This window comes from Portunus trituberculatus, chromosome 25 (assembly GCF_017591435.1).
Source record: "Portunus trituberculatus isolate SZX2019 chromosome 25, ASM1759143v1, whole genome shotgun sequence".
In the NCBI taxonomy this organism is placed as follows: Eukaryota; Metazoa; Arthropoda; class Malacostraca; order Decapoda; family Portunidae; genus Portunus; species Portunus trituberculatus.
Window position 1 is genome coordinate 1,318,176 of NC_059279.1, and position 25,693 is coordinate 1,343,868.

The 25,693-nt window shown below is 40.1% G+C and overlaps 3 protein-coding genes across 3 annotated transcripts in view; 2 read left to right on the forward strand and 1 right to left on the reverse strand.

The window, feature by feature from the left end:
- Positions 1 to 6,594, forward strand: part of LOC123508554 (dystrobrevin beta-like) — a 46,249-nt gene extending 39,655 nt beyond the window's left edge. The window contains 2 exon segments of the mRNA XM_045262297.1: positions 1,200 to 1,315; positions 3,347 to 6,594. Of these exon segments, the coding sequence (XP_045118232.1) occupies positions 1,200 to 1,315; positions 3,347 to 3,466 (236 nt within the window). The 3' untranslated portion in view covers positions 3,467 to 6,594.
- Positions 6,595 to 7,095: 501 nt separating this feature from the next.
- LOC123508553 (SWI/SNF complex subunit SMARCC2-like) lies at positions 7,096 to 16,469 on the reverse strand. The gene is made up of 12 exons (XM_045262296.1): positions 16,331 to 16,469; positions 14,838 to 14,957; positions 13,974 to 14,078; positions 13,233 to 13,401; positions 12,390 to 12,592; positions 12,085 to 12,290; positions 11,277 to 11,487; positions 10,249 to 10,445; positions 9,884 to 10,001; positions 9,654 to 9,758; positions 9,301 to 9,507; positions 7,096 to 9,038 (listed from the first exon to the last, which is right to left on the reverse strand). The coding sequence occupies exons 1-12, from the start codon at positions 16,442 to 16,444 to the stop codon at positions 7,947 to 7,949; spliced, it is 2,847 nt and encodes a 948-aa protein (XP_045118231.1). The 5' UTR covers positions 16,445 to 16,469; the 3' UTR covers positions 7,096 to 7,946.
- Positions 16,470 to 19,391: 2,922 nt separating this feature from the next.
- On the forward strand, positions 19,392 to 20,917 carry LOC123508686. Its single transcript, XM_045262546.1, has 2 exons — positions 19,392 to 19,514; positions 20,311 to 20,917. Exons 1-2 carry the CDS (start codon positions 19,503 to 19,505, stop codon positions 20,782 to 20,784), a joined length of 486 nt encoding a protein of 161 aa, XP_045118481.1. The 5' UTR covers positions 19,392 to 19,502; the 3' UTR covers positions 20,785 to 20,917.
- Positions 20,918 to 25,693: the final 4,776 nt, after the last annotated feature.

Consider the following 25,693-nt stretch of genomic DNA (forward strand, 5'->3'; position numbering starts at 1 on the left):
CAAAACTCCATTCATTCATAAATATCTTTAACTTGAGGTGTTACTTGAGAGGTTTTGTTAGGATCTTATATCTTTATTCTTGACTTGGATGCAACCCTGTTTGTGCAGGAAAGGCATGGCTGCATGATGAAAGAATTTAAAGGTTTTGACATTAACCAATAGCATTAAGTATCCATACTCTGGTTAAGAGGAATTACTTGTATGAGGATGTTCTCTTCATGTAGACAGGACTGGTGGTGATGAGTAGGCCTTGCTGGTGTACATAGTGTTTTGATGAGCCTTCATATTGAATAGATGAACGCATTACTTTGTGGTGAGGGCAACACCTGCACAAGAATGGTAGTCCTGAGGTGTGTGTGCTCCGCGTGCTTGCCTGGCTTGGTGCTGCAGGCGTGCTTCTTGCTCTTGCTTGACTGACTGGTCCATTGCTTTCATGCTCATGAAGCTTTGCCGGATTCTTTGCTCATAAGTCACTGATCAATTGTATTCTTGGTATGTGCATTTATATGAAAAAATTTAAGTTAAAGTTACTATATTCACTTCATTAGTTTTTATATTTAACTATAGTGATAACTGGGGACAGAAAACCAAACTAATCCTCAGTTGAAACTGAAGTTAATTAGAAATGCAACATGACACGTATATATTGTTCATGCCTGTATCCTAAGAACATGTCACACTTTCTTGGCTGAGAGCCGACACATCAGCTGTCCGTCTTCACACCTGTGCTTGTGATGAACTTGTATATTTATGATTCAAAACTATGTGTTCTTTTCTTACTTGGTTTTGGTAATGACAGTTGTTCATGAATGTAATGTGTTGAATGTTGGAGGCTGCTGCAGGTTCTGTAGATAAGTCCTGACCTGCACCACGCAGACTTGAGCTGTGGGGAGGCAGCCCAGGCTGTCTGATGAGTTAACAGTCTCGGACGGGGGCTCTCAGGAATGTAAATTGAATACTTCAATAGAAAATTAAGGATGTGGTTAAGAACCTTGGTTAAGGTGCTCCAATTAAGATATTTTTAAGTACTGAATACAAAAGTCTCATACTTGAGTCACTCCTTGATCTTGGCATAAACTGAGCTTAAACCAAAATATTTTAACAAAATTTCAATAGAAACCAATAATGTTCTGGAAATCCAGTAAGTTTGTAGATGTACCTGACTGGGGTTTTGAGTAAAATTATAAAATTATTTACAGACTATGACTTCAAGGGTCTGTATGAGAGCCCCTCCTGGCGTAGCATGACAGAGGTGCAGTACAGTGAGGCTGAGCCACACCCACACAGCCGCAAGCCTAGTAGAGACTTGTCTCAGGTGAGGGAAAGTGAAGGCTCTCATGTGACCCTTTCCTTAACCTCTACTGCTGCTGCTTCTGCTGCTGCTGCTGCTGCTGCTGCTTCCTTCCTCACTGTTTCCCTGGAATGGTGGCTCACCGTATTATACTATTACTAACACTACCCATATGAATTAGATTATTGTTTACTAAGTCTCTATCTTCTCTACCTTACATGCTGTGTACATGCAAATGCTCTTAGTACTTGGTTACCCTTCTGCTCTCACTTCCGCTGTGTTCCATCGGCCATGAGTCCTCAGATCTACCAGCGGTTTCTTTGCAAACGTGGTCATTGATGTTACTTCAGATTCTAAATACAAAAACAGAAGAAGTGATAGCAGATGGCTACTGGACTGTACTGAATCAAAGTAATGAGGTTTCCTTATATGTAAGGCTGGAGACTCGACTAACATGACTTTCTTTCTATGTTGTGTTGGCGTCAGTGTTTCTTAAAGCATGTTTGTTTCTTCCAATCACATTTGAGGTTGATTTACATGTCTTTTGATGTTTATAATGTGACAGACCTTAACTAAAATGTGGCATAGATGTGACTGCATATACTTTCATATGATTTCCTGCCAGTCAACATTTAAAAACATAGAAACTGGCTCCACTCTCATTCCCATTGCATTGTTTGAGGAGCACACTATCAGGATATCTCAGGAACTAAATATACTAATTTATTTGGCAACATTTGGTCTTCAGTTCAGTCTTTTTATGGTAAGCAGCTGATTAAGGGAATAATTTTGTTTCAGTCTTTCCCTTGCTCTGCCTCCTTCATGTGTTGGAAGACCAAAGAACACTACTGCATATTTCAGTAGACCAAAGCAAAGTTTATGCCAGTTTTACATCATATTGCTGTGGGGATTTTGGTGTCCCTCGATACTGCATAATTACTAATGAAAATTTACTTTTATTCAGGAAAGCATGCAGCAGAAATATTAAATGTGCACTGTCTGACTTTAACCCCTTCAGTACTGGAACACATTTTTTCCTTGAGATTTGTATACGATTAGACCATTTTATTGACATTAGGAAGGGTTTATGGAAGTCAGAAGATTAATGGCCACAGTCTTCACTATTTTAATCCTCCACACGAGTTTCTGAAGCTGCATAAAGTCACCAAATACTAAGCAAAATGAACATAGAAATGCGTCATGGTACTGAAGGAACAGCCGCATTGAAGACTTCCTGCAGCTTCTCTTGTGTTTTGTTGTACTTGCCTTCCTGCAAGAGGTGACCATTTAACAGCCAGTCAGAACACTCAAACATTATGCCAGTGCTCTCGTGATGCAATATGTGCTTTATAACATTGCATAAGATTGTTTACTCTGCTTCCTGGTCTCTATGTTTAATGGTCATCACCTGTACTGGTTTCACTTCATTGCTAAATCATTTTTCTCTCTCTCTCTCTCTCTCTCTCTCTCTCTCTCTCTCTCTCTCTCTCTCTCTCTCTCTCTCTCTCTCTCTCTCTCTCTCTCTCTCTCTCTCTCCTATCTTTGTTCTTGTTCATTTGTGCATTCAGATTATACACACAAACTGCTCAAGTAGACAGTGTAGTAACAGCTTTCTGTGTTCAGTCTACCTCTCAAATAGAAAGAACAGAGGAGTTCCATCCAGGTTAGTTGACAGAGGTATGCAGGTGTGTGTGTGTGTGTGTGTGTGCGCCTGCATACACGCTTATGCTTTTCTCAGTGGCCTGGTGATTCATACTTTGATGTTCAGCATTGGTCAGGCTGGATGATATCTCTGTGTGACGTAAGATATTGATGATGCTCCACTCTTTGTATTCTGTAATGTGCCTGACATACATCACACAGGGTTTAGATGACACATTATTTTTCATATCCTCTTACAAATCATTCTGAAGTTTGTATTTTCCATTTATATCTTGTTGCATTGTGAAGAAGTTTGTTTTATTTTGTTTTGTTACAGGTGATGATTGACCATTATTTGTCACCATGTCACTGGCCTTTTCACCAGTGTTCATCTGAGTTTCTTGCATTCATTAGGTTGGAATGAAAAGCAGCAGCAAGTGGCACTCAAATGATAACCAGGACGACTTGGGCTCCAGGAAAGACGGCGACACACCTGACTGGGAGGAGGCAGGTATGGGATGGGTCAACAGGTAGACGCTGGCAGCAAGCAAGCACTTACACTACTAATCACTATCTCAACGACCTTCATCTCTGTACCATTAAATTCTTTAGTAATTACTATTAAGTGGGACATAAGTAAAGGTGGGAAAGAGTGGCATAACTACAATAGCACTACTGACCTTGTATTGTAGAGATTATGTATCCCATCATGAAACTCACCGCCGTAGCAACAGACAGTCGGGCGGAGCGTGCGTGTGTCTCGTGTTTCTCTCATGTACAGTGTCACACACCCATTGACATCAGTTCATGCTGCTTTGTATCTTGTGTTAATAAATTCCAGACTTCCTGGTGGGATGTGTTTAATCTTAGCTTAATTTATGACTTCAGCAATGCAGTCAAGGAGGTATTTCTGTATATTTGGTCCCAGAGTTATGAGCCAAGCAGTGGGAGAGTTGCTGTGATTGTAACCTTTAGTTGAAGACCTTCTTGTGTAGTATGCTCTACTGTTACCATTTATATATGTAGATTCTATCCACTGGGATTGTTACTAACCTTGAGGAGTGAGTTTTTACTGATACAAAGTGGATGATTTGCATGTGTCCTTCATTAGTTAGTTGTACTACATTGTTCATTCATATAATTTCTCTCTATATTATTGTTTGGCAAGCTTTCATTAGGTGACAGAGGCACAAGCCTTCTGAACTTCTAGTCATGAGCGAGGGTGACTTGAAGTGTTTGACTGACGGGTCATGAGACAAGCAATCTTTGCCTGCTGAACAGTTCATTCAATTCTTTAAACATCTTACCCACATATGCTGTACTGTATAGGCTGTCATGAATTGTATGACATTTTTGATAGATATTACTACTATTAAATGTCTCGGTAAGGAATTAGATCATTTTCAGAAGATATTGATCAATAAGCTCGGGATGTGTGTGCATCTGAAAGTGCTTTATTTTGTGTATAACTAAGAAGAAATGCAGGACATTGGTGTATACTACATATACTTTAATTTTGTTGAGAAAATTAAGATAATTATTGACAAATTTATTATGTATAGAAACTTCTTTTCACTCTAGATAACATCAAAATTAATCATATTGGAAAACAAAGCATACCAAGCAAAATTTTCAATGATGAGTTAAAATCATGCACTTGGTGCCTCTCTATAGAATGCCAGACAAAAGACGTGTGTGTGTGTGTGTGTGTGTGTGTGTGTGTGTGTGTGTGTGTGTGTGTGTGTGTGTTCATCGGTGCACCAGCAACACTATTATGACTTAACTCATCATTGGCTTTTCTTGCCCATCACTGGTGACCCAATGTTCTTGAATGGATTCCTGAAAATATGTAAAACAAAACAGATCATCGTAAAACTTTATATATGAACACATGCAGAGCAGCAAACTCATCATTATTCAGAGCTTATTGATTGATATTTGAAAGACAGCATTGATAAAAATTGCTCTACTCTTGATATAATTTCTTCCTTCAAGTGCTAATTTTCCCTAAGTAATGAGGGTAAATAAACTGACTTTCAATTCTGAGTGGCCAAAAATATTTCTGCATCATGTTTATGAGGACCAAGAGAGTGGATCAGAGAAGCTTTACTTTGAGGTACCTGTAGTTAGATAGAGGAGTACATATCTTTGGAAATATCTGTGGTGGTGATGGTGGTAAACATTTCTTATTTATTTTGTAGGAGAATCAAAAGTAAGTTAACAATAATTATGCAGAAGGAAAGCTTTGCACCATGTTCTTTAATTAATGTGCCTCGTGCTTGCCCTAGCATTAACTCCTTTGTGATCATCTTGGCGTAGTGATGCACCGTTCTTCCCCGTCACGTGTGAGGTGTCAAACTGTCCTCGTGTCACATGCACCGCAAGTAGCCAATTGGAGTTTGAACAGTTAAATTGCTCAGTGTAGATCCACAGTCACAGTTTGGACCAATTATTGTTGAGCTTCACTTCATTTAGAACATTTGATCTCACTTACCATCACTAGACTTATAAGTATGCATCTTAATGTTTCATCTTCCCAGTTGTGTGGTGTTGGTGTCTGATTCCTTTGTATGTAAGAGCTAATGAGATGACTAAAAGTTATGAATTGGTTCTTTATTTCTGAGTGATGCTGTTCACCATTAGTTTGTCTGGAGCACTTCCATCACTCAGTGTACTGTTGTGCTAAAATTCATTCAAAGACAAGGTCAGAGATATGCATGTTAGAGCAGGCTGTGATTCAGGATTCTTTGCCGAAGAACCTTTGTTGCAGTAAAATCTGTTTGAACTGTAGATACACAAAACCAATCAAAAAAGCTACACCATCTTTATTCCTAAATAAATTCTTAATGATTTAGAAATTAACATTACATGAGAGATGCTGGTTATGTCATAAATTATGCCTTTGCATACCCAACAGTAAAAAGAAAATATTTAAAGATATCATAAATGAGGTTATGAAATCATTAATCAAGGCAAAACTTGCTCAACATGTCTAAAGTCTGTGAACATTATATTTGGCTGATAAATATAGAACAGTCATTGTATACAATCACATTGTATATAATAGTCTTTCACATTGTTTGCCACATATGCAAACTTATGAAAGAAGCCTTGATTTTTGTTTAAGAATCAATGTTTCCTTGACAGTGATAGATCAAGATAATAATGTAGTTACTCAGTGTCAAGCCTTCATTAACCCAACTCCAATAGACAATAGCCAAAGATAGTGAGTGAAGTCTTGAATGAAATCATTGGCACCTACCTCAGCTACTTGCTTCCAATGACTGACCAAGTTTCAGAAAAAGAGGTTCCAAAATAAACTAGGAGGCATGTTGCTTCAGAGATGACAAATCCTCTTGTAATGGGGTGAATACATTACTAGTGGGCTCTTCTTTTCATGTTGAGTTCTCTTGTGAAATGATAGGACTAGATTTTTCTTGATCTAAGACTCGTGGGTTAGGAATAAAATAGTGTAAGTTTTATTAATAAACTAACCTTTTCATTCCCATATTTTAAGGGTGGCAGCTGTCTTGGCAGCTGGGTTTTAAGTTTCTAGTCATTTAAGGGTATGATTTGGCACTAGACATGAGCTGTGATGTTTACTATTATGTTAAACAATAGTTACCATGTGGCCAAGGTACCTAATAAAGGAAAATTTATCATCGATGGTTTTATTACAAACACAAGTAGAATGTAAAAGTACTTTAAGAGCACCATGCATGCTGGGATGTAGTGCTTGTAGCATAGCAGTGAGTGTTTTCACTGAATGTATTACCAAGCCCTAGAGAGGTGATGGGGCCACCGTGGTGCAGTGGGACCGCATGCGCTTTGTGGGCTCAAGGGTTCTCAAGCGCACGGGTTCAAATCCTGGCCACTGTCTGAGGTTAGGAAGGGCATCCACTAAGGATAACGGTTCCCAATGCCAAAACCAAAGTCCACCTGACCTCTGTCAGGAGGCACCGTCCTAGCCCTAATATAATAGAGAAACCAGATGTAAAACTTAAATAAAAACAGAGGTGATGCTTTGCAGCCTCCACTGAAAGGGAAGAGAACACTCTTGTTTCTTGTTGGTTTAGTTGTAGAAGTGATACAGATTTAAAATCCTGAAAGAGGTTTTCAATCAGTCACTTGCTGTAGGCCTTGGGTTGAAAAAAATTCAGGTATATTTTCTTTCCCTTTTTACTTGACTATTTTAAGTAAATAAATGAAAGTGAAAAATGAATACAGTTTAATGATAAAATTATATTACAGTGATGTGTCAACTGAGATTTCCATGTATATAAATACATACTTATATACTCTTGTACATCTTGTACAGTCTAAATGAGTAATAAAAGTGACATGTATTTCCAGTAACTCCTGGCAATCACTATAGAAAAAGAAAAAAAAAATTTAATTAATGCACGTGACAACAGAGCAGGGATGACATCTTTCCAAAAACTAACCACAAGTATTCAGACAATCTACAATCTTATAAAGACTATAATTATATTATGTATTACTGTCTCAAAATATACAGTACTACTTTGTAACTGCAAACTCCTATCTTGCATAATGTTCCATTTATTAAAAACCTGCCCCACCTCAGACTAACCCTATCTAGTAATGGACATGAAGCTGAATATAGTGGTAAACATCGTCATTGATGTACTGCATGGCTGATGGAAAGGCTGTGTTGGATGACTGACTAACAGAAAGATTCATCCCCTCTGTTTTTATCCATCTCTATCTATAATACAAAAACTGTACATTATCTTAAATCTTGATAAAATCGCAGTGTATTTCTTTCCTGGTCAGATCACATTCATATGGATTTCCATAGTGAACTTTTACATCTGTTTTCTTGTAGAAGGAAAGTTATTTGAAAGATTCGTAGGTGAGCTGGCCAAGAAGAATGGTACCTACATACTACTTTTAATTGGAATTGTACGTCAAACACCAACTCTAACCCTAAAATATCTTGTCCCAATCTCTGCCTCACCATGTAGCTGCTTATTAAGTTGTACCGTGTTCACTACTGATGGACTTGTGCCATGGCAGGGGCAGGGGAGTGGGCTGGGCTGGCACCTTGCGTCAGCTGATGCAGGGCGTGCTGGCGTGCCCTCATCTCTGCAGCTTTCAGTTGTTCCAGATGGAACTGTTGACGCTCCTGCAGCAACTGCTGCCGCTGTAGCTCCAGACTCTCTCTTTCTCGATCCATGATGGTTTCCAACTCCTCAAAGTGCCTCAACTTAATCTCCAGCTTCTTCATCTGTGTTTCCACCAGCAACGCCACAAGGGATTTGATTTTCCTCTCCTCCACGGCAGCCAAGTGTTTTGCCTTGACGGCAGCCGAGCCGAGGGCAGCGCTGGCAGCCTGCTGGACTGACGCATCCTTGCGTAGCCGCTCACGCTCTGCATCCAACTTCTTTTCTTCTGGGCTGATTTCTTCTTTCTTTTCTTCCTTTGTTTCTTCCTTTCCTTCCTCTTTCTTCTCTTCTTCCTCCTCCTCCTTCTTTTCTTTCTCTTCAGTACTTGTTTTCTTTTCTTCAGGTTTGTCAACCTCCATTGGCTCCTCTTTCTTTTCTTTTTCTTTCTCAGGTTCAGCTTCCTTTTTCTCCTCTTCCTTCTTCTCTCCCTCTTTTTCCTTTTTAGCACTCTCTTCTTTCTTTTCAGTTTCTGCCTCACCCTCTTTCTTCTCTTCCCCTTCTGGTTCAGTGCCAGCAATACCTGACTTGCCCAAGCCAGCTGTTGGGTCCACCTTTCCTTCATTGGACGCTGCATGGTCAGCAACATTCTTGATGTGAGAATCTAGCAGGGCGGCCGGCACCTCATCCTTGATGCGGCAGAACTCATCCATGGCAGCCTTGGCGGCCGAGGCGGCAATGCGAGGGTCAACCACGGATGCCAGGAATGCTACAGTGGACATAATCGGGTTGCCAGATTTGCTGAAGGGAATGGGTTGATAAGCCAGTGGTCCCAAGGCTGCTGCTGAAGCTCCAGATCCCACTTCTGGATCCTCCAAGTAGGGATCCTCAATGGGCAAGCGGAGGAACTGCAGGATGCACTCGTCCTGTGTTCTGGTGCCCACGTGTTCACACACTTTGTTCCAGTCATCCTTGTACATCTGGAACCACACAAAATCAAGTGAAAATCATGACTGTACTTGGTTTTCTTCTGTGCAAAGTGGAGAAATGTAAGTCAGCAGTTGTAATCTATATCACTCACGGTGTGACAAACTATCTCTGGTCTTCTGTAGCCAGTGCACACATGGCATCCAACTACACACACACACACACACACACACACACACACACACACACACACACACACACACACACACACACACACACACACACACACACACACACACACACACACACACACACCTCTAATGCCTCCAGCAACAGCAGCGTCTCCTGCTCCGTCCATTCTCTTGCCTGACTGGCAGCAGACTTGTTCTTGAGAGCCCCGGTCTTCTTAGAATACTGATCAAGCTTCAAGCCAAAATCTGTACCAATACCAAATTCTGGCTTTTTGTCTGCTGGCTTCTTGTCAAAGTCCATGATGTGTTTGGCTGCTGAAGGCTGATTGACCTGAAGAAAAAAGAAAAAATAATAATAATAATAGTGAAAGGCACAAGAATTGCTTAATGTGCATAGTAATCTTGGATCCAGTTCATTACATTTTGAACATTTCCAACATTAATGATCGCATATTAAGCCTGAGACTCTATACACACCTTGGGAGGGTTGATTGACTGAAGGCCAGCTGGGGTGTCAGCCAACACATGGAAGTGAGATGTAGGAGGGGGGCCCATGGGGGTTGGTCTTGCATCAGCATCAACCTGAAACAAGAGACAGAGTTCACCACAACAGAACACAACACTACAGGACAGTTACACGAGCCAAAGATTTAGTTCACCAGCCAGAGCAATATCCCTTCATAATGTTCTCCCTTGTGGCTGCCCACCTGGTAGTTGATGAGTCCCCACTGTTCCAGGAAGGCGTGGACCCTCATCACGGCGCACACGTCACCAGCAAGGTTGCGGCGACAGGCAGTGGACGTCAGGTACTCGGTGGGATTTAATCTGTGACAGGACAGAAGTTACAGTAGTTCAACAATGAGTACTGGGCATGTACAGCTCAATAGATGTTAGTCTGGAGGTTTTATCTGTCTACACAATGCCTTTCACGTATCCCTGTTTATCTCAAGAAAAAGCGACATAGGCCCCTAAGTAGAGCACCTCTACCCTAAAATGAGGTATACCATGATAATTACTTGATCAGAAAGGCCAATAACTGCAAGATGCATCTCACTAAATTCAGCAAACCAACCTGTAAGTGTCAATCATGAAGTTTCTGTAAGCAAGATATATTTCTGGTGTTTTAGATTTGTTCTTGCCATTGAAGAATTCTGGGAGGCCTCTCTTTTCTATGGCGTGGATTGCATTGTAGTCAAACCAGGCCGCGTAGCTCGGCACAATGATGTGGTGTGTCTGGTCGGTGGCTGTGTCCTCACTCTCTGGCACCGGCTGAAAGACAACCAGGCAAAAAATGAGGTGGGGGAACAAAATATATTGAAATGGATTTAGTTTACTTTTAACAAGGATACATTTCTAATTAGGTGAGGTGAACCAGACAAACTTTTCTCCCCAGGTCTTCTGCAATAAACATCTGCCCCTTAACCCTTCGACCACCACTTGGTATATCTTTCCTCAATCACCAATCACTCTGAGACATCTTTACTTGTTCTACTGTCACACTCCACCTTAAAACTGGATGGAAATTGCATAAGTATTCTATTCCATGCTAACTTTCTTGAAGATCCTTATAAAGACTTCATCACTGCTTCTGTTGTCACTGACTGGAAGAGTTTGAGGAATGTCTAGCCCAAGTGATCAGATAATGAATGAGAGTTGGCTCAAAAGGAAAAACTTGGTTAATACTGATCTGCTTGCTTCTGTATTTCCATCTATTTATGACGTTTATCCCAAACCTTTGGCTAACTCTCAACCCTATTTGGGGACTGGTATCTCAGTGTTCAATAATTTTTGTTGCTCTTGGCCAGTTTTCCCATCTTACAATAAAAATAAATAAATAAAAAATGTAATAACCAATTTTAAGGGAGAAAGATTAAAGACCACGCACGCTTTGGGGGCCGCAGGGTCCTCAAGCGCATAGGTTCAAATCCTGGTTAGAAAGGGCATACACTTGGCGTAACAGTTCCCATATGCCAAAACTGAGAGTCTTCTGTCAGGAGGCACCATCCTCACCCTAATGGAATATGAAAACTGGACATAAAAACTAACAAAAAAATTAAAGACAAGCTTCTGGTGAGGGAAGCACCAGGGCCAGTCACTCACAGGGCCTTCTGTCTTTTCTGTCTTCTCAGTGGCCTCCTCATCAAGATCCATGTAGTTGCCACCCTTGCTGGGCTGGATCTTGGAGCCAGTGGTGACCTCTGTAACAGCCGGCTCAGGGGCAGGGTCCTCCATGTCTCGGGTCAGGTCCTCCTCCTCCTCCTCCACCTTGGTCTTCTTGATGGGCTTCCCTGGGTTGTTGGTGTTACGGGACCTGCAATGAAAGTGGTAATTATCTTGGGACCTTTTGTAACTGGAAAATATTCTCATAAACCACATTCCTAAAACTTCTTTGTTCTAACGACATTGGAGGCTGTTTACTGCATCCATCTATTAGGATATCCAGAATTATGTCCATGTTTGTAAAGTGAGGGCAGGAGTACTTTGCTTTCTCTTCTCTGTCAGGGGCCAAGAGGCTGAAAGTGAGTGTGAATGAGAAAAATGTGTCATTTGCCTTGACTACCCTTCTTGGTGTTTGCATGTATCTTCCTCTATAAGCATTCCCTTTTTCATGTGGGGACACTTCTAATATAACTTGTTTAGTCACATCATTTTTTTCTGTAAATTTCTTTTTCATAGCTAAAATGCATTTTCAGATGGAAATAAGGGAATGTGTTGCAATGGTTGTAATATACACACTTTCATTTTTACATTCATGTGATGACGAGTTATTTCAAAGCTCTCGCACAACAACTTAAGAGTCTCTACATGGAAAACATAAGAGTAATGATGGGTTGTTGTGGCTTCCCATGTTGTAAGCTGCAAGAAGCCACAAGACCTACACATGGCAGGCCCTGGAGTGGTGACGTACCCTTTCCGCTTGGTGCGTGGTGATGGGGGCGACCGAGGCCTCTTCTTGGCTTTCTTCTTCTTGTCTGGGTCGTTGAGGCCCATGGTGTCGTCCACACTGAGGCAGCCACGGTGCTTCTTCTTGGTGCCTGACTCGTCCACCTCATAGTCCTCCTCATTCATCCACTCATTGTAGGATTCAAGGTCTTGCAGCCAATTAGCACACACCTAAAGAGAGTAATGTGTATCATGTGCTTACACCAACACACTTTTCACATAATACAAGTCATTTCTCTCACGTCCATTATGCCCTTCACCAATACCAACCTTCCACTGGCCATCGAAAAAGAATGGAGACTCAGGAGGATCATAGTCCAAGTCCACCCCAGAGGCCCAGGAGTCGTAAGAGTCTGGCATGTAGTAGAAGTGGAAGAGTGTCTGTCTGTCGCGGCGCATCACGGCACGAGCAAACTCATCATCGAGAGGATCCTGCTCATCGTAGACAATGTGTGTTGCTTCCTCATCCTCGTCTGTAAGGGTGAAAATTATCAGTGCATCCCATCACAATGCATCACAATAGATTCCTTAGTAAACATCAAGAATATCAACCCTTCACAGCTATATACAATAATTCATAACACCATAAGCAATTAAATGAATCTTTATAAGCATCTAAAAGGGAAAAAAAGGCCTAAAAGTAGAAGAATTTTTGCCATTTCTACACAATATGGTTCAAGAAGTTTACTGCAAAACAAGAAAAGATATATGAAGAGATTAATGAAAAGAAATTGTGTCAAATAGCAGTGAATAGTTCAAGTTAAAAGCAGGAGATAATAAACTCAATAAAAACAGTCTGTGATCAGAGAGAGAGAGAGAGAGAGAGAGAGAGAGAGAGAGAGAGAGAGAGAGAGAGAGAGAGAGAGAGAGAGAGAGAGAGAGAGAAATGGTTCCTCAGCTCAGTATGTGACAAAAAGCTCTGATAACATGCAGAAAGACAATAAACTTAACAAAAGACAGCCAACAATCAGAGAAAGAGAAAAAAACGGTAAACTTCATAAAAGACAGTTTCCCACAATTAGTTAAAAGAAAAAAAAGACTGAAATGGCTCATAAGGTCGTTTAGTGACAAAAAGGTCCTCAGTAACGTGCCGAGGGTCAGTCAGCCACTCACCGACAATCTTTCCATCATGGCGTTTGACAATGTCTTTTAGTTCATTCCTCAGCTCCTTGTCCACCTCATTCTGGATGTACACCACAGGCTTCGTCCAACACTTGCTGGACAACAGACTCTTCTCAATCTCCCGGAACAGTTCAATGTTGGCATCCTTGCGAGACGGAGACTGCAAAGGGAAACAAGATCAGCCACAATATCAAAGTAAACTGCAAGATGTAACAGAACTGAATGAAACCACTATTAAAGTCACGCCAGTTTTCTCTTGTTTAACTGGAGAACAAAGCTGTGCCACCCTCAGTCACTCTTGAACACAAAATCAACCATAAAATCCAAGGAAAGTGAATAGCAAGAATAGTGTGAAAGTAATTAATGAATGCACGATCAAAACCATTCCAGTTTCCTCTCATTTACCAGAAAATTAGTTACATGCCACTCTCTCTCTCTCTTGAACCCAATACCAAACATAAAATCCAAGAAAAGAGTGAATAGCCTCTGCCTAGTACAGTGATAATGCATTGGCCTGGCATTCCTAAAATTGACAGATTGTCTCACTCAGGCTCATGAGTTTAACCTCTTAAGCTGTTTACTGGGAGGTTACTGGTGTGGTTGAGGTGCCACAGTGGGGAGTTGGGTTCACCTGGCTGAGGTTCTGGATAGCATCAGATGTGATGGATACCAGAACTAAGACCATGTAATGAAATTATAATCAAAACCATGACAAAGTTTCTTCTCATTTACCTGGAAATCAAACCTGCGCCAGCCTTGGTCACTCTTGAACTTGTACACTGTGCTGAGGATGTGGCACAGACCACCACCAGGCTTGAAGTCAAGGAAACATTTCATCTGCAACAATGTACTGTGTAAGAATGATTTACAGCAGATTGGGGGAGTCTCATGCACACATCTCTGAGGAAACTCCAAGTGACTCAATGTAGGAAGAATAAAACCTGAAAGAAATGTGGATTGAAATTGAATATAAAGGTAAGGGTATTTCAATGATTATTCAAAAGGCAAAGAAACATTATTCCGAACATGACAAAATTTAGGAAAACACAAAATGGCAACAAAGAAAAGACTGCTCACAAAACTGGGTGACTCATAAATTATAAGAGAAAAATAGACAATGACACTAATGATGAAAAAATTTACATACTCATAAGCCATATAAGGGAAAAACAGACACAGAAAATGACAATAAGAGATGAAAACATTTATATTAATACACCATACAAGAAAAAAATTGAGAAAGAAAATGATGCTAGTGATGGAAAAAATTTGAGCCATATAAGGAAAAAATAGAAAAGTGATGCAAATAATGAAAATCCTGGGATACTTATACACAATACAAGAAGAAACAAAGAAAATGACACGAGATGAAAAAATTTGACAAAAGTGATGCTAATGATGAATATCCTGAGATATTAATAAACTATACAAGCGAGAACAAAGAAAATGACACGAGATGAAAAAATTTGAAAGCCACACAAGGGAAGAGAGCGATAAAGAACGTAATGCTAGCGATGAACAAACTGGACACTCATAAGGGAAGGGGAGACCAAATAAGTGACACGTGATGAGCGGAGCGTGGGTGGTGTTACTCACAGGGAGCTTGGTCATGGGTGGTCGGGGAGCCTTGGGGCCAAAGTTGTCTTCCATGAACTGCAGCAACATCACCACCAGCTGCGCCAGATTCTTGTTGTTCGGAGGGTCGGCCTGGACATGCTGCAACACAAAGGAGAAGTTGATTTTCATGCCTTTTTTTGTGCGTGTGTGTTTTTTTTTTTTGTAATTTTTTTTTTTTTTTTTAATGTAAGCGGAAATCTGGCCAAGGTCAACAAAAACGATTAAACAAAATAGGCCCACTTAGATGCCAGTCCATGAGCAACATCTTTCCATAACCCAGTGAGTGGCAGGTGTCTCAATATCATTAGTACATTTTTTCCTCAATCACCACTCACACTGAGACATCTTTATTTATTCTACAGCCACCTCCAATCTTTAAACTGATAAAAAACTGTAAAATCTATACTTTTAAATCCCCTTCCTACCTACCTGCTTCTGTATTTCCATATTCCTATGACCTCAACTCAATTTAAAAGGGAGGTGTCAAGACATTTATCCCATTCTTTTTGGCTAACTCTCTCAGACCTGCTCGGGGACTAGCATCTAAGTTGGTGTTTTTGTTTAATCATTTTTTGTTGCCCTTAGCGCGATTTTCCCTCTTACATTAATAAAAAGCACCACCGGGGAACTGACTCGACAAAGTGCTCGGTGTACAAGACTCATTACCAGTGAGGGGAAGAAAATGTTAGCCTGATATTTTACAAAATCAGCCAAAAATTTCAACTAATTATATATATGAAATGTAGAAAAGTATGGTTGGAAATGAGAGGTCAAGAATGTTGCGGCATGGCACAGTCTGAACTGTCAGGGAAAAAACATTTAAAAACCATTTCCTCCTCTCAATTTTGCAACAATTACCTCGACTCATCACCTCAACGAATGTCTCCTTAGGCAACACATTCACCCCAATCTTTTGGCTAACTCTCGGACCTGTTCGTGGCCAGGCATCTAAGTGGATGTTTTAGTTTAATAATTTTACGTTGCCATTAGAAAGATTTCTCTTCTAACATATAAAAAAATTCAGTTATCAGACATCAGTGGTTCCTCAGATCAGACCAGCGAGTAACCATCAGATAGGGGGCACCATGAACACAGCCCCCCCTCACACTGACCTTCCCCTGACCCTGCCGTGCCCCACAACACAATTACACCCACACCTTGACCCCGCAACGTTCCACCCATCCTGAAGGAGCCGCATGCCTCACCAGTGCCAGGAATAGGGGGGAGGGGGGGCATCACGGACCCAGACACTCCGTCACCCCCGCGGGACAGAGACCGGCCTGCCACACGAACATTTCTACCCCACACGCCACACCCACAACCACCACAGCGTTCAGCATCCATTAGACAGCAATACGAGGCGTCACCAAGCGTCACCCAGCGCCCCGCCAGGCCTGTGGTGCCCGGCGCGGCGGGAAGCGTCCTCCTCACCCTCCATTCCGCTGAGTGTACGCCCCCCCAGCGTCCCTTACCTTCTTGGCATTCTTCATCAGCCATGTTCTGACATTTTCGAATTGTGAGACAGTCTCCGAGGACTCATAATACTTGACGTTTGGCCCGCCGTCCTTCCTCGGGTTGATCGCCATCCTGACAACAACAACAACAAAGATGGCGCCCAACGCGTCCCTCCCGCTTTATTCAATATCTCATTATCTTCATACTAGTTGCATCCTTGTATTTTAATGCTCTGTTCTTATTGTAGTAATTTATTTTAACGTTTTACAACTTTTCCTGCAGTACTGGCGTAGTTTTAGTAATGCATATTTCTTTGTTCCCTGCCTCTCTGACCCACGAGTCCCGGTACAGATGCCACTTATTATTATTCTCATATTATGTGTATTTACTGTGTAATGTATTTCTGACTGTCATGTTCCTCTTCTTACCTTTTTTTTTTTTTATCTTTGTTTTATTTTCTTTGTTTATTATTTGACTGAGTAATGAAACATGTGGGAATCAGTTACTGAAAGAATAAAGGCGGGTTTGCACGTGGCAATCTGCGACTAAAATTGCAAGTCGCTAAAGTATAGACTGAGCTCTTCAAGTCGGAACACGTTCACACATAACGACTAGGAAGAATCGGTTGGGATTTTACAGTCGCTAGGCACCGATATTCAGTCAGAAACTACCGACTTGCAATTTTAGTCGCATATAGTAACGTGTGAACCCACCTTAAGATGGAACCAAGGAGATGGAGTATTCATTCAACCTCCTTGGATGGAATAGAAGAGTACTGTGGAATAGTATAGAGATAGAAAGCTCGTATGGAAAATAGTATTGGTCACAGTGCGTGGGTATGAATGGGGGAGGATGAGGCGGTGGAGCATGTGGTGTCAGTGTGGTGTATGAAGTATGCCAGAGACAGGAATGAGATGGTGCAAATAGTGCTGAGAGAATAGGAGAATGTTAGGCTTTAGATTGCTATATCGTCTTTTCAGAGAGAGAGAGAGAGAGAGAGAGAGAGAGGGGAGGGGCGGCAGGAGAAGCATTGGGGGCAGGAGGACAGGAAGACAGGGAGATGTAGAGCCGGGAAACATATACGTCAGAGTCACCTGTAACTAATGACAACTGCTCTGCGAGGAAAGGAAAACACAGATATGTCACTTTTGTTAGAAAACTTCATTTCATCACGTAGGAAGCCGACTGTACCTAGAAATTATAGCATTTTTTTTCATTTGTTAACCGTTTTATTTGATCATATATTTTCATTTAATTTAATCTATTCATTTTTACGTGGCGAAATCTATTAAATTTTGTTTGTTTGTTTGTTTGTGTTTGTATTTTTCCCGTAGTTGACGTTACTTAAAAAAAAAAAATAAATAAATAAAAATTGGATAGAAGAGAGTTTCAAAAGAACACGAAAGGAAACGAGGGAAAATCAACAGCATGAAGGAAAAGCAGGGACTATGGAGACCAAATGAGGAAAATGAGTGAAGGAAGTAAAAATGATTAAAGGAAGGAAAGAAAGGAAAGATGATAAAAGAAAGAGAACGAAAAAGAAGAAAGAAAACGAAAAATAAAAGATGAAGAAAGAAAAAAAGAAAACAAAGAAAGTAAGCTAAGATAAAGAAAAGAAAGAACACAACGGAAATAAGAAAAAAATTGCTAACTGTTAACAAGAAAAGAACAAAGATAAAATAACAAAACTACAAGATAACGAAACACCCCAAAAACTCAAGATAAAAGATGAAATAATGCAAAGAAAATAATAATGAAGAAAACGAAGAAGGATACTAGCCAAGGGGAAGAACCACACCCTATCAAGTTCATGGCCATCTGCTTCCCTCGCATTCCCTTCTGACCATCCTTTTTCCCGCCCTTCCTACACGCTTGCGGGGAACAATAGACACTCAACACCTCACATACACATAGCTAACGCATTCTAGCCTTCCTTCACCACACTAAATAGGTTCTAGAAGCTCTTAGAACGACAGAAAACGTTAAATTAGTTCGTTATGCTCTCGGTTATTTCGTTCAAGGCTACGCGGGTATGAGCTGGTTGGCGTGTGACCTTGAAACCCCGCGGGATGTATGCTCTCTCTCTCTCTCTCTCTCTCTCTCTCTCTCTCTCTCTCTCTCTCTCTCTCTCATTATTATTATTTTTGAAGAGGTAGATAAGATATAAATTCAATAATAATAATGATTCAACAAAGAAGAAGAAAAGAAAAAAAGAAAAGAGATAAAAAGAAGGAAATAGAAATAAAAACGAAGAAACAAAGAGAATGAAGAGGAGAAAAGGAGAGAGAGAGAGAGAGAGAGAGAGAGAGAGAGAGAGAGAGAGAGAGAGAGAGAGAGTTAAAATAAATAGATGCACGAAAGAAGGAATGAATGAAACGCAAGATTATTGACAAAAGAAAGAGAAGAAAAGGAAACTGAAATAAATAAAAATGGAAAGAATAAATCAAAGAACAAAAAGAAATTAACAAGAGGAGGAAAGCACGATAGAGAACAAACATGATGAATGATGAATAGAATAATAAAGAAAAATAAATAAAAATAAATAAATAATAGAAAATAAAGCAAGAAAGAAGCAAGAAATGATAGAAAGAGAAAAGAAAGAAAGAAAGAAAAGAAAAGAGCCAGGACAAGAATGACCTTGGTGAATATAAAATTACTGAAGGAAGGACAGAAGGAGGAAGAGGAGGAAGAAGAAGAAGAAGAAGAAGAGGAAGAAAAAGTAGCTGGAGGGTGTGGTTAGTGAAGATGAGGCCTGAAGATGAGTAGGACTGGAACAAGAACAAGAAGAAAAAAAAATAAAATAAAACGAAGACAAAAACTGGATATGCGGTTGGTTGCTGAGGGTAGGCGATAAATGGGTGCGGAGGCTGAGAAGAAGGAAGAGGAAGAAGGATAATAGGATAAAGAGTAAATAGAACACGATGCAATAGAACTGGAAATATTCTTGTAAGGAGTGGCTGGAGACAATGAGGGAGGGAAAACGGGAAAAATATGAAGGAAAAAGAAAAAAAAAGATGGACAAGGTGGAACAGATTAGCAGTTTGAAGGAGGGAGGGATGGAAGGAAGAAGAGAAGGAGGAAGGGTATAGAGCAGCAGCAGCAGCAGCAGCAGCAGCAGCAGCAGCAGGGACAGGTATAAGAGAGAGGAAGAGGACCCCAGTAGCTTTACTCTTCAGATACACGTCAAAGATGAAAGTGCAGGTTAGTGTGTGTGTGTGTGTGTGTGTGTGTGTGTGTGTGTGTGTGTGTGTGTGTGTGTGTTGTCATACGTCAACGATTTATTTTGTACTTATTTTTTTCTATTTTTTTTTTTTTTTTTTTTTTTTTTTACTTTCCCCATTTATTTTGCATCTTTCTCCTAACTTCATTTTGTATTTTTCCTTTTCTTTATTTTTGAACGTTTACCTATATTGATCTTGTATTTTCTCTATTTATTTCGTATTTTCCTCTATCTGTTTTGTATTTTTCCCGTTTTTTTATCTTATGTTTCATCTATTCACTTCGTATGTTTTTTTTTTTCATTTATTTGTACGTTTCTTTCATTTATTTTGTACTTTTCCTTCCATTCATTTTGTACATTTTTTTCCATTTTATTTTGTACGTTTCCTCCATCTATGTTCTCTTCATCCATCTCTAACGTCCTTTTTTTCTATTTATTCATTTATTTTATTTTATTTTATCTATTTACTTAATTTTTACATATAAAAAATGTATCTTTTGATTTCATATGAGCTGTAAAATATCTTTCTGTCTATCTATCTGTCTATCTATCTATCTATCTATCTATCTATCTATCTATCTCTCTATATTTCTATCTACGTTCTCTCCTATCTAGCTATCTATATATTTATTTGTCTCTTTATCTATCTATCTATATATCTATCTATCTATCTAGCTAGTTATCTATCTACCTATTTATCTATCTGTCTATCTATCTATCTATCTATCTATCTATCTACCTATTTATCTATCTATCTATCTCTGTCAATCCGTGCAGATCCTGAAGGTGGCGGTGACGGTGGTGGTCCTGGCAGGCTTAGCTGCAGGAGACACGAAGGTGGTGACGCCCTACTCCTTCCCGGGCGTGGTGGTGGTCGGCCAGGCCCCTGCACGTGCTGTCTCTTACGTGCACCACACCGCTGCCGTGCCATCCTTCAGAGCCTCAACACTTCACTATACCGCGCCTCAAGCTGTGCAGTACGCCGTGCCCCAGGCTGTCCGTTACACCGCCCCAGCTGTACGTTATCCCTTGGTGTACAGCGCGACCTACCATCAACCTGCAGCTGCCGTTGTGAAGGTCAGCTATGATTTCGATGATGATGATGATGATGTGAGGCCCCTGACATACACCGCGGGGTCTTCCTGGGACACAAGCCTCGAGGATGATGATGATGATGATATGGTAGTCTCGCCCTATGGAAGGTTCGACGATGACCACTTTGATATTGATGACCATGATGACCGTAAGTAGGCAGGCACGCAGGCAGGCAGACAGGCAGGCAGGCGTCCAGTGACCAGCGGTAACGCCAGCCTAAATATACTTGTGTAGTTTTTTATACAAGTTTTTTTAGATCACGAGATATCAAATACACCTCTTTTATCTATTTTATTTTTCATTCCTAAACGATCCCAAGACGCCACAAGGAAATTATGCATTATTAGACTTAAGAAATGTATCAATCGCATGAAAGCCTCGACTTCTTGACTGCATTACATGACACATCTGGAGCAGCGCCACCAGTATGCTACCTCTAATCTCAGAAACGCTTTACTCTCTCACCACGACTGTTTGTAAAGGCCACAGAAATGATTAGCTGGGTTCTCAAGAGTGTTTCTCCTGTTAATAATGTAGGAATCTTGTTTTTAAGTCAATAGAACAATGATAAACATTAAAAATCCACGTAGCTTCAACTGCTAGAGCTTTTTGAATGATAGTCGCGGGGTGAGGGACTGAAGTGCTCAGAATATAACGTCATGTCGGAAGTAAACAAGAGAGGGAGGGACTCGTCACTGGAGAGAGAGAGAGAGAGAGAGAGAGAGAGAGAGAGAGAGAGAGAGAATTGCTTTAAAAGATTAGACATATTTATGGATGGGGATGACAGATGGAATTAAGTAGTTTTGCTCATACAGGGACTGCCACGTGAAAGCCTGACAGCCTATTCCAGCTTCCCTCATTTTCTTATGTTCTTGCGTAGAGGGACGAGGCCTGCCAACTTCGGCTACTGTTCCTTCTTCGTCCCTGTTATAGTCTTTGCTATCCTCTCTCCCTCGGCTTGCAAATGGAAGTAACAACAAGCAACCTTCACCACTTGACAACATCACCACCGCCACCACTGCCACCGCCATCATCGCCATCACCACTCCAGCTCCTCTCCCCAAAAACAACCCTCGTAGTGTACTGACTGCAGAGTAACAGCTAGCGTTGACAGGTAGAGAGAAAAAAAAAAAACGAGTCAGGGGAGCTTGTGAAAAGAAAGCAGCAATATTAATAGAAAATGAAGTAAAAGATAATAAACAGCTAATAGTAAATTCCGTCTATCAGATCTTGGTGTTATAGAATATGGCATCAAGAGGAAATCGTTTGCATGCAGCTTCCCACCCTTTATGTTCCCCGCCCTCTTGAAAACCCTGCTAATTAACTCTGTGGCCTTTGAAAACAGTCGTAGTGAAAGACCCCTACATTAAAAAGCCTCTAATTGCAGTGATGCGAGTTTCTAAGAGTGTTTTTTTTTTTTTCATTCTATTGGCAGATTAACAACATTTTCTGTATATGTACTAGAAAAAAACCTTAAGAACTCAGAGGCCTTTGAAAATAATCGTGGTGAGAAAGTTCCTGCATTCAAAAGACTCTACAGGTTTTTAAGAGAGTTTATATATTTTTTTATGATTCCAGTGACAGATAAACAACATTTTCTATATATGTACTGGAAAAACACTTGAAGAACTCGGCTAATCATCTCAGAGACCTTTGAAAACAGTCGTGGGGAGAGAGCAAAGCGTTTCAGAATGGCCAAAACAATCGTGGTGAGAGAGCAAAGTGTTTCAGAATGACCAACCAGCGTCGCGTCACCCTGCTGGCTAATCCGAAGGTCGCGTAGGAGTTCTGCTAGGGAGGTACTGAAGGGCGGCGCCGCACCGTGGGAATGTCCGGGAAGGAAAGGGGAAGGAGAGTGTTAATCCTACGAGAGAGAGAGAGAGAGAGAGAGAGAGAGAGAGAGAGAGAGAGAGAGAGTCCTTCAAATCGTCAATCTACACCGTTTACTATGATAATTTCGTAACGGGAAACGGCAAATGAGAAAAAGCTTAACAGAAAACAAAAGTGTGCATAAACTCTCCAGAAAACATCACATTATAGACAGGAGGATAAAAAATAAATAAGTAAACAAATAAATAAATAAATAACTGGTATGGCGAAGGGAACGTTTAACGGGAACTCCTAATTAACAATGAGACAAAAAAGTAAAAATTAAAGTACTTGATTCATAAACATTTATTTCTTTGTCTCGTATCGGCTTTCTTTCTTTTTATGTATTTAATTATTTCTATTTATCTTATTTATTTTTTTGATAAGTTCCAGAGAGAGAGAGAGAGAGAGAGAGAGAGAGAGAGAGTGTAACATGCTTTTCTTTATATATTTTTTTTTGTTTAGGCTCGTTTCCCTTTCGTAATGTTTTTTATGATCCGTTTTCCATTTTCTTTTCTTTTTTGTCGTTTTCTTTTGTTGTTGCTTGTGGTTCTCTATTTATTTATTTGTTTATTATTTTTATTATTATTGTTTTTATTTTATTTGTTTTATTTATTTTTTTTTTTCTTTTCTTTTTTGACAGGTTCCAGTGAAAGGTTATCAGTGTTTCCGTGTGTCTTCACCATTCTTTTCCTTTCGTCGTTTCCTTGTCGAGTGACGAGATGGCGTCTTGTATGTCTTTCCTACAGTTCCTTCTATCCCTTGCATCTTCCTCCGTGGCTGTCTTTTTTATCGCAGTTCCCTCCCTCCATCTCACTCCGTTGTCTTGATCTTCTTCCTTTTCTTTTATTCTTTCTTTTAACTCTTTCTTTTAATCAGTTTCTTCTTTCTCTCATCTCTTTCTTTTCCATATTAATTTTGTTTACTATTTGGTGATTTTATACAGCTTCAGAAACTTATGTGGAGATTGAAATAGTGAAGACTGTGACCATTAATCTTCTGACCTCCATAGACCCTTCCTAATATAACTAAATCTAATCATACCCAAAACTCAAGGTAAAGATGCTTCCCTGTACTGAAGAGGTTAACCCCTTCAGTACCATGACGCGTTTCTACATTCATTGTGCTTACTATTTGATGATTTTATACAGCTTCAGAAACTCGTGTGAAGAATGCAGCCATTAATCTCCATAGACGCTTCCTAATGTAAAGTGAAATGGTCTAATCGTACACAAATCTCAAGATAAAAATGTGTTCTAGTATTGAAGGAGTTAAAATTCGGCTCTTGCACTTTTCTTCCTTACACTAGCCAAAAAAATAACAAAATCAGATGGAGATTAACAAATAAAGATTCAAATAACAAGACTCTCTCTAATATCACATTGCCTTTACTCTCTCTCTCTCTCTCTCTCTCTCTCTCTCTCTCTCTCTCTCTCTCTCTCTCTCTTAATAACACGCATGTAATAATAGTGCATGGGGATCATATCTTATGGGGTTTGAAAGCCTTAAATTATCTTCACTTGCGCAAATTGATAACAAGGAGAGAGAGAGAGAGAGAGAGAGAGAGAGAGAGAGAGAGAGAGAAAAGTTGCAGGCTCCACCACCACCACCACTACCACCACCACGCACCGTCACAAGTCTTTCCTCTTTCCTTTTCCTCTTTCCTTTTTGTGCGTTCATATTTGAGTAAAACCGATGTTATTATTTTTTCACGTTTAATTTATGCACGTTTACTTATATCCACACTTCAGTAATATGATCATCTTTTGTTTTGTTTTGTTTTGTCTTGTTTTATGCAGGAGAGAAGGCGAGCCAAGGACAACAAAATATATATATAAAAAAAAGGCCCACTTGAGTGCTTGTTTCCTATAATAGAAGTAAATAGTTAGCCAAAATTAAAGAATATATGTCTTGATACCTCCCTGTTAAGAGAAATCAGCTGGTAGAAAGACGGAAATACAGAAGCAGACAGGGAGTTCCAGAGTTCTAGAGTTAAGTATGATTCTGGAAAGTTTGAGTGTATATGTTTGTATTTATTTTCCTTGGTCACTTATTTCTATATCATATACAAATTTTACATCTCAAGAGGACTCTTTTCTTTTTTTTTTCTTTATTTTTGTCTTCGTGTTTTTTTTTTTTCGTTTTCTGTTGCCTCTGGTCCTGGTTTTAATCTTGCTGTTTTGTTTTCTCTCTCTTCTTTCTTCTTTGTTACCTTTATTTGTGCTATTCAATTCATGTTTTTTTTTCTTTTCGTATTCATCTTACTTTTATTTTATTTTTTTTTTTTTTTCCCTTTTTTTCTTTTCTTTTACTTTATCTGACGCATTCTTGCTGCCACGAAAGATGAATGAAGAGGAATAGGAGGAGGAGGAGGAGGAGAAGGAGAAAGAGGAGGAAGAAGAGGAAAAAGAAGAGAAGAAAAGAAAAAAGAAAAGAAAAACTAAAAAAGGAAGATATAAACAATAACAACACAATTAACAACAACAAAAATAGAAGAAAAATAGAAACAAGAAAAACTACAACAGTAAAAAGAACAAGAACAAGAACAAGAACAGGAACAAGTACAAGATTAACAAGAATGAGAAGAACAGGAAGAAAAACAATGGAAGTCCTGTCCTGTGATCAACATCCGCAACAGAGAGCGGGAAGTTTTGCATCTCAGTGAAGCCTCTTCCATATCAAGTCGACGCAATGAGAAGGGTGATCGTGGCACCATAATTTTTTGCCCTCCGCCCTCCCTCCCTCACGCGGATATCACGTTTTCCGGCGTGACGTCACAGAGAAGGGAGGTCAAGGGAGGGGCGAGGTCAGTCAGGGTGGCGGGCCCAGGTAGGGTCAAAGGTCAGCGCGGTGGTACTGAAGAAGAACCAAGCGTTTCAGATTGCGCACGAGGGAACTGGGAGAGCGTTGAGTGTTGCCCGAAACGATGATCTCTTTTACTTTTGCTCTTACTCTCACCACCAAGACTATTTTCAAAGGCCACAGAGATGCTTAGCTGTATTCTTAAGAGATGTTTACCCTGTTAGTAATGTAGAAGTCTCGTTAATCTGTCACTAGGACCATGAAATCACTCAACACTATTTAACACGTTTCCATATTCATTTTGCTTATTATTTGGTGATTTTATACAGCTTCAGAGACTTACGTGAGGATTAAAATAGTGAAGGTTCTGGCCATTAATCTTCTGACCTCCATA